The 9,694-nt window shown below is 39.1% G+C and overlaps 1 protein-coding gene across 1 annotated transcript; it reads right to left on the reverse strand.

The window, feature by feature from the left end:
* Nucleotides 1-265: 265 nt before the first annotated feature.
* LOC103349038 (C-type lectin domain family 9 member A-like) lies at nucleotides 266-9,490 on the reverse strand. Its single transcript, XM_017343601.3, has 8 exons — nucleotides 9,368-9,490; nucleotides 8,849-8,971; nucleotides 6,016-6,111; nucleotides 4,816-4,917; nucleotides 3,965-4,036; nucleotides 3,386-3,537; nucleotides 1,716-1,822; nucleotides 266-386 (listed from the first exon to the last, which is right to left on the reverse strand). Exons 1-8 carry the CDS (start codon nucleotides 9,399-9,401, stop codon nucleotides 266-268), a joined length of 807 nt encoding a protein of 268 aa, XP_017199090.3. The 5' UTR covers nucleotides 9,402-9,490.
* Between the last annotated feature and the right edge of the window lie 204 nt (nucleotides 9,491-9,694).

The raw sequence follows: 9,694 nt of genomic DNA on the forward strand, positions 1-9,694 counted from the left end.
ATTAGTTCAATTAATTATTTCTCACAAAATCAATGAGGTTATGAAATTTCTAAGTTTTCTAGGCTACCCTGTCTGTTTTCCCTATAATACTATTCCCTATCTCTATCTAACAGATATCACAAAATCAGTTACCAGCATCTGTCATGGAAAATAAAGATTTATATATTTTATGAAATAATAACAACAATACAGGCAGGTGGATCATGAATTGGGAATATTTTTTAGATGTGAGCCTCATGGCTTTTTCCTAAACTTCTTCTGGCTGTCAGCAAATTGCTTTCTCACATATGCATGAAGAGGTTGTGTTGCAGTCATCAGCACCAATGGTGTCCGCTTTCAGATATGCACATTTCCCCTGGTACTCCACACTTGGTTCTGGTAAACCCCTGAGAAATTTAGAACACAACAAAGAGGCACTGGTCACATTCAGTTTGATCCAATGATGTCATATTTACCCAAGTTCTTACTCTGAGATGCTGTGGGGAACACAAGTCTGTAACCCTAGCCTGTCTTTAAAAAAAAAAAAAAACCTCATATATTTATAAAAGAGATGTAACAGGCATATATGAAAATAACAAACTATATAAAATTGTGATAACAATCCAAAGGTGGGGAAACGTACTTGTATACAGAGGAAGGGAATTGTCTAGTTGAAAAATTACAGCAATAGCAAAAAAGGTGGGACACAGGATCCAATTGTAAACGTAGGTTTAATTACAGATTGGTATGAGAGATGCCCTTCATCTCTGCATGGAAGCTTACAAGGGAAGATGTCTATTTCACCTGTAAATGGATTGCTTTAAATACAAAGGTGAAATGAAATTTAGAATATTATATACACGTCTAATGGAGTGACTCTGGAGGGAAATTTAATAACAGGCACTTTTTACAAAAAAAGGTCTACATGTTTTGAGTGAAGAATAATAGTTTATATTTCTTCTCAAGAAAAATGACAGATATCCTAAACTTCAAATCATATTTACTCCATATATTGATCGTCAAAAAAGGAGATAACTTCCACCTTGACTATGACCTTGTCTAAATATGATCAGAGTTGGTGAACTCAGGGGGCTTCCATAGCCTTGGCAGCTCATGACAAGAGCCTAGGGTGATTACTGAGGCCATAAACAAGAGTGTCAATTTGTTAAGTCAACAACAGGAGTCACTGTGCACTTACTCCTCATGTAGGATCTCTGTCCTTAATGTGCTGTACATTGTGATTTAAAGCTATAACTAGTACTCAAACAGTATTTTTCACTTTGTGTTTCTATGTGGGTGCAAACTGTTGAAATCTTCACTTAATATATGCTAAACTGATCTTCTGTATATAAAGAGAACTGAAAATGAATCTTGATGTGAATGGAAGGGGAGAGGTAGAAGGAAAGGGGAGGGTTGCGGGTGGGAGGGACGTTATGGGGGGGAAGCCATTGTAATCCATAAGATGTACTTTGGAAATTTATATTCATTAAATAAAAGTTAAAAAAATTGTAATCAAATAATCTAATCATAGATGCATTTTACATGGATTATAACATATCTATGTGAATTTATGATTTATAAAATTGCTGACAGCATAAGATAGCAATGCAAATAATAAAATGACCTAAATCTTGTCCTCAAGAATCTTCTCTATTTTTCCTCCCCAGCACATTCAGCAAAATACATTGAGAGACTGTGAAAGGACCGTGGGATTGGGCCATGCATTAGAAACTCACAGATCAGGAGAAGCAGTAGAGCCATCTTCCCATTTCCATTCGTTGGCCTCCTGCTTGTAAGACAGGCCAAGCCAAGCATGACTCACCGAAAGTAATGGCATGATGTTCTGCATGAAGACATAAGACACTAAAGATGATTACTTAATAGTAAAAGTGCATAACAGACAAAAATTATGGGACTTGTGTGAAGTGAGAAGGAACAAAATCATAAAAGTGATGAAGTCTATATAGACCCACTAACAAATGAAACATAAAAACAATTCTCCATTTCAAACTCTGCATTTTGTGAACTATGAATTAAATATAAAAATGAGAGAAGTAACATAAAGTTTGATGTTCAAGACGACACTATGCCACAATGTGACTGATTTTGTAAATGTTAATTTTCATTTCATTTGAAAGAGAGAGAGAGAGAGACAGGCAGAGAGAGATCCTTCACTCCCCAAACATCCACAATAACCACAATGGCCAAGATGAAGCCAGGAGCCAGGAATTCTATCCAGGTCTTCCACACTGTGGCAGGGACCAAAGTACTTGGGCCATCACCTGCTGCCCCCCCACGATAGGCACAGGCAAGGAGCTGGATCAGAAGCAGGGAAGCCAGCACTGGAATCAAACTCTCTGATATGGGATATGGGCATCCCAAGCAGCAATTTAACTGCTGTGCCAAACACTCTCCATGAATCACATTCTTTGTAAAACTCACTTTACCTATTATTGAGCTCTGTGCCCCTGTTTTGAGCTTGAGATATATCACTGAACAAAAATGACAAAAATCTCTGCTTCTGAGGTATTCAGGCGGATAAATACAAACAACATATATGTTAAATAAGTAGTATGTAAGAATGGGATACATGCTATGAAAAATTCAAGCAGGGTGGAGAGTACCATGGAGGGTGTCTCGGGGACACCGACACATGGGTGCCAATATTAGCCAGGGTGTTAGGCCAGGCCTCATTAAGGAATTGGTAACTGGTAAGTAGTTGAGGACATGGGGTATTAGCGATGGTCATATCTGAGAGGACACTAAATACAGACTGGATGGTGAATGTAAATGCCCCACCTGAGGGCTTGCTTGGCGTTTATAGGAAGAGAAAGCCGTGCATAGCGGAACTCTCAGGGAAAGATCATCACAGCACAAAGCAAAAGTCTACCTTTCGGGGGCTGGCACTGTGGCACAGCGGTTATAGCCCTGGCCTGAAGCACAGGCATCCCATATGGGCACCGGTTCTAGTCCTGGCTGTTCCACTTCCGATCCAGCTCTCTGCTATGGCCTGGGTAGAAGTAGAAGATGGCCCAAGTCCTTGGGCCCCTGCACCTGTGTGGGAGACCTGGAAGAAGCTCCTGGCTCCTAGCTTTGGATTGGCACAGCTCCAGCTATTGTGGCCATCTGGGGAGTGAACCAGCAGATGGAAGACCTCTCTCTGTGTCTCTCTCTACCTTTCTGTAATTCTGTCTTTCAAATAAATAAAATAAATCTTAAAAAAAAAAGTCTCCCTTTCCCTTGTTTTAGAGTTGCAGGTGAGTTCTTCCTGTGACTGATCCTTTGTGTGTGTGTGTATGTGTGTGTACACACATATAGACATATATGATATATATTTATACATAAAGGATATATATTTATATAGATAAATCAATATTCAGAAGGAAAGAATGAAATTCAACCTCACCATCAATGTGCTCCTTTCTGTCTTTAAAAACGTAGCATTCACAGTGCTGCAAAGATAAGGACATTGGAACCAAGAAACTGTTTCCGTGGTTTGGTTGTAGCAGTGGTCTCTGTGCTGTATCCAGTGGTTTACAGAAGGTCCAGGTCTGTTTGCTAAGAAAGAAAATGCTTATAACCCAGAGCCCACTGAACCACACACACCTGCAATTTTGACCCCACCATCAAGTTTTGATATGGGTTCCCTCTTTAATCCTGTCCCTTAACTGAAAGTTAACATAATTGAATGAAAACAAAAATAAAGATGCAGAAAGGAGCAATAGACAATAAAGGGTGTTAGATGGAATAATGAAGGGGTTAATGTGATATATATAAAAGGCATGCATTTCAATCACCAAAATTTTGACATTGTACCATGATCATTTGTAATAAGAATGCTTTAAAATTATATAGACATATAGATATCGCAGATTGTAAGGTGCTTATGTATTTTCTGCTCATCTAAAGAGAGTTATAAAGTATGTGAAGAATAACTGATCCCAAGAACCACCACCAGGTCAGAATTATCTCACTTCCGAATTACCTTCTTTCCATCTGAGCTCTTGTAGAATGTCCATGAGAAGCATGTTCTGGGTTTGGAGCCCCTCTAGGGTTTCTGTGGGGGACAATAAGACTTAACACTAGATGAGGATGTACATTGTACTTGCTTTTTGTAGTTTTTCAAAAATCATATGCTATCACATGATTAAAATATTGAAATACACAAATAATTTTATTCCAGTCCCTTTCCTTAACTACATTAGTTTGATTTCTGCCTGAAAAGATGTGATTGGTAACTTAGAATCACACCTTTTACCCTGATTAAAGGACTAAAGGTAAAGGACTCCAGAAAGGTTGATTTAAAAGCAGACACTTCAGTGCAAGGTCTTTGTCAAACACTTTTCATGAATGCAGACGATCCTCACGTTAGAATTTAATTAGCATAAAGGAGATGTATGGTTGCTCAGGTATGTTAAATTTGTCTCCTTAAGGAGGAATTTAGGAACTATGAAAACACCATCTTTCAGAACATCTTGCACCTACTCTTCTTACACACCTGACCTTTGTTTTATTTCTATGTCTTTCTGTAAGACTCCAAAGGATAAAGTAAACATTGTATTTGAGACACCTGCATTGATTATCGACCTAGTGTTTGGCATGCGGTATGCTTTGAATAAATGTGAATTAATAAGTGAGTGAATGTGCAAATTGACTTGGGAACTACATCTGATCATTGTGAGACTTGTTTTGAGAAGAAAACATGAGGAACTAAAAGTGGCAAAAGCTATCATGTTGCTATCATGTTGCTATATTGTGTAATGATACCTATTAGAACTGCTACAAGAAAACAATCCAGCAATCTGTAAAGATGGTGCATACCAACTCTAATATTACCTTTATTTTGGTCAACAACATTTTGGATCTGAAGAAATTTTTCTTCATTGTTTTGAATCCATTGGTTAAGGCTCTGCATCATGCTCTCTGAGGCCTGAACGTCTAAGAACAAGAATTCACAACACGGACGTAATAATGCTCAACTATTAATCAAGTAGTTTGAAGATTATTAAGTTTAATTTTTATAATTGTTTTCTTTAGAAGAACTTTGCAAAACTATAAAAAGATACTTGATTAAGAATGCCTTAATGTACCCACTATTATCCCTAAAATAAATCTGTTTCTGAAATGAAAGTGTCATCTCAATTTCTTATAAGACTGAGTTCTGGAGCCAGCACTGTGGCATACTAGGTTAAGTCTCTGTCTGTGATGCCAGTATCCCATATGGACTCTGGTTTGTGTCCTGGCTGCTCCTCTTCTGATCCAACTCTCTGCTGATGGCCCAGGGGAGCAGTGGAAGATGGCTCAAGTGCTTGAGCTCCTGCAGCTGTGTGGGAGTCCTGGAGGAAGCTCCTGGTTACTGGCTTTGGATTGGCACAGCTCCAGTTGTTGCGGCCATTTGGGGAATGAACCAGCTAATGAAAGACCTCTCTCTATCTCTCTCCTTTTCTCTGTCTTTAACTCTACCTCTCAAATAAATAATTAAATCTTTAAAAAAATTGGATTTAACTTAATAAAACAAACAACAGAAAGCAAGTCTCCCAAAAAATCTGTTGGCATCATAACCGATTCACTGATTTTTATGTATATAATGTAACTTAATATTTAAAGTTCTAGAATTTTGAGTTTCAAACTGATTTTATCACTAAAAACTACTATTTATACATTAAAATGTTGCTGGAGGCATGGACTGCTTGAATCACTTATAAATTATTTTCTATTGTCAAAGTAAATTTGTCAAGCTAAATTTCTTAATAACCTGTAACTTCTAAAATAATAATAATTACTAATTATTTTCAATATTATCTATATAAATTAAAAATCTATAACTTCCCTTGGTAAAATCTGTGATTACTAATAGCCCACAAGGTCAAGTTCATCTAGGAAAAAGCTGTGAGTTACATGTTACTGTTTGTTTCCTGTTCTCTATTAATTGTGGAAATAAGACAGCTATCATAAAATAATATCTGCAATGTTTAAATAAATATGATAACCTGACAAAGAATCATGCCTTATTTTTACTCAGTTGATCAGACTTACACTGATATCCAAAGAATCCACACAATCCCAAGAGGAGCAGGCTGAGAACTCCCAGGATCACAGGAGTAATTGCATGTAGACACCGTGAAAAAGAAGCTGAGAAGCAGAAAGAATGCTCATCAGAAATGTGAATTCCTGCTACTTGAAAGATCAATATTAATATTTTCCATCCCATATGCTTCTCAAAATATCTGAAATTTTCTGAAAGATAATGTTCAGTGGTGAATTACTGAATGAGAAAAAATAAAATGATTTAATTTTGTGTAGGAGTGGGCATTTGGCCTGGTCATTAAGATGTCACTTGAGACACCTGCATCCTATACTGGAGTCCTGGTTCTGGCTCCTGATTTCAGCTTCCTGCTGATATACACCCTGGAAGGCAGTGTGATGGTTCAAGTGTTTAGGTTCCTGGTAGCTACATGGAAGACTTGGACTGAGCTCCTGACTCCTGGCTTTTGAGAAGTGAATAAGCAAATGGGAGCCTCTCTCTCTACCTCTCAGATCAATACATTTTTTTAAAAAAAAATAAGAAGTGTATGGCCTACATTGTGGTATAACAGGTAAAGCAAGCATCCTCTATGGGTTCGTGTCCCTGTGATGATGGCATCGCACATTGGCACCAGTTTGTGACCTGGCTGCTCCACTTCTGATCCAGTTCCCTGCTAATGGCCTTGGAAAAGCAGTAGAAAATGGTCCAACTGTCTGTGGGGAGAGAGTATTCTATCTGCTGGCTCACCTCCCAGATGGCCACAATGGCCAGGGTTGAGCTAGGCTGAAGCCAGGAGCCAGGAGCTTCAACCATGTGTGCAGTGACCCAAACACTTGGGCCATACTGCTTTTCCCAGGCCATTAGCAGGGAGCTGGATCAGAAGTGGAGCAGCTGGGACATGAACTGGTGCCCATGTCGGATGCCCACTTCTCAAGCAGAAACTTTACCCTCTGTGCCACAATACTGGTTCCTAAATAAAAAAAAAAATACAGTGAAATTCTAGATGGCTATGCACATGAAACCTCAGATGGAAGCAGTTTCTGCAAGCTGGCACTGCGTCCCCCCGTAGAATCTACCTGCTGGAACCGGTCTTGACTGCAATTCCCAGTTCTACCCCTTTTCAGTATGAGGTAGCTAGAATGGTCATCAGTCACTGCCCAGTTTCCCTAACAGAAGTTAGGGTCCATCCTTCTGGGGGAGGGAATGTGAGGAGTCAGTGGGGTTAATAGGCAATCAGTGATTATCAACTATGGAAAATTTTTGCAGCCCAGCTCACTGCTGTAAATATCTGGACATTTTTCATATCATAGCTGAGGGGGCTGATGCTACTGGTATCTAATGGTCAGAAATCAGGGAGTAATCTTGAACATAGTGTAATTACAGAAAAGCCTTCCATAACAAAGAGTTATTCATGCCAATGTCACAATACTGAAGTTAAGAAACCCTGCTCTAACTAGATGATATTGTTTGTGATCAAAAGGAAGCAAACATGTAGTAGTGCTCTTGATTTTTTTTCGATTTTTACAAATTTGCTGAATTTTAAACCTTGATCATCTTGCTTAAAATTCTGATTTTTTGTATAAGGAAACAAGTCTAAATTTAGACAAATGGCTTCTTCCTTATTTATTTATTTTTTGACAGGCAGAGTGGACAGTGAGAGAGAGAGACAGGTCTTCCTTTTGCTGTCGGTTCATCCTCCAATGGCCACCGCAGCCGGTGCACTGCGCTGATCCGAAGGCAGGAGCCAGGTGCTTCTCCTGGTCTCCCATGGGGTGCAGGGCCCAAGCACCTGGGCCATCCTCCACTGCACTCCCTGGCCACAGCAGAGAGCTGGCCTGGAAGAGGGGCAACCAGGACAGAATCCGGCGCCCCAACCGGGACTAGAACCCGGTGTGGCGGCGCCGCAGGCAGAGGATTAGCCTATTGTGCTGCAGCGCTGGCCTTCCTTATTTTTAAATGTTTCTTTTCTATGTGAAATTTTCAAACATTTCCCTTTGTTGTACTTCCATATGTTTGGAAATAATACACTGAGGCTGGTGTTGTGGTGCAGTGAGTCAAGCTGCCATTTGTGAAGCTGGCAGCTCATATTGGAGTCCTGGTTGCTCCGCTTCTGATCCATCTTCCTGCTTATGTGCCTGGGAAAGCAGCACATTGATGACCTAAAAATTTGGACTGTGCCATCCTCGTAGAAGACCTAGATGGAGTTTTACACTCCTGGCTTCTGTTTGGCCCAGCTCTGGCCATTGGGGTCATTCAGGAAGTAAACTAGGAGATGAAAAATCTCTCTGTTTTTCCTTCTCTCAATCATTTTGCCTTTTAAATAAATAAATAGGGGCTGGTGCTGTGGCACAGTGGGTTAACGCCCTGGCCTGAAGTGCCGAAAATCCTTAGGGCCACAGGTTGGAGACCCGGTTGCTCCACCTCTGATCCAGCTCTCTGCTATGGCCTGGGAAGCAGTAGAAGATGGCCCAAGTCCTTGGGCCCCTGCACCCATGTGGGAGACCCAGAGGAAGCTCCTGGCTCCTTGCTTCGAATTGGCACAGCTCTGGCCATTGCGGCCATTTGTGGAGTGAACCATTGGATGGAAGACCTCACTGTCTCTCTCTGCCTCTCCTCTCTCTGTGTAACTCTTACTTTCAAATAAACAAATAAATATTTAATAAATAAATAAATCTTAAAAAATAAAATATTCTAATCTTTATATTTTGTCTAAATACAAAAATTCCTAATAGTAGTAACTTGAAAATAGTAAAATAACAAAATGAACCTTACTACTCAAAAAGAAATACTGCAAGCTAATAAAATCTTATATATATACATATATCTATATATAATATATTTTACCATTCACATTGGTGGTATTAGGAATTGGGATCCATTCATCCTCTGGAGGGGGAGGGAGGGGAAGATCCGACTTTGGCTCCAGCTCCACGATAGGAATTGTCTCTGTCTTGTCTGCAATTTCTTCTAGCATAGAACATATATAATTAAGCCAACATAAAAATTGAATACATAATTAATATAAAACAAATGAGATTAAAATTATGTCTAACATTCTTATTTTGAAAGATCTTTTGAAATATAGTACAAATACAATAGTGGAAGATAAATCAGAAAATCACATTTCAACCCAGTAGCCCATTTAGCCCTCCTAAAATGATTTAAGCTGATTAAATTTACTTTTTGAATAGCCAGGGAATAGATTAGTTGGTGTTAATTGTATTAAAGGCACTCTCAGATATTTCTAAGAAATATTTTTAGATAGACCTCTATTAAAATCATAACTAGCAAAGATGACAAAGACAATTAAGTAAAATTTTACTTTCATTAAAAAGCCTTAGGACATTCGGATTAAAAACATACCTGGAGGTTGTTCACAGTCTGGAGCATCTGACATTATGAGAATTGTTTTTGACTTCTTTTTCCAGTGGTGAAGAAGAGCCTGTGACGGTGTTGGCAGGTGAATGAGGTGATATTTCCACCTACTATGCTCCTAGAGTGGATAAAAGTCCAGAGCCAACCCAATGTGAGGCAGTGACTTTCAGTTGTACAGTACAAACCACAGAGGAAATGTGAATTTATAGCTGAAACATATTTCTAACAGTCTTACAAAAGCTAAAATTGTCACTATTTAGCTAAATTATGTGCAAGCTTTCTAAGAGCAGCTGGCTTGTACAAGTACCCTTTATT

Source organism: Oryctolagus cuniculus, chromosome 9 (assembly GCF_964237555.1).
Source record: "Oryctolagus cuniculus chromosome 9, mOryCun1.1, whole genome shotgun sequence".
In the NCBI taxonomy this organism is placed as follows: Eukaryota; Metazoa; Chordata; class Mammalia; order Lagomorpha; family Leporidae; genus Oryctolagus; species Oryctolagus cuniculus.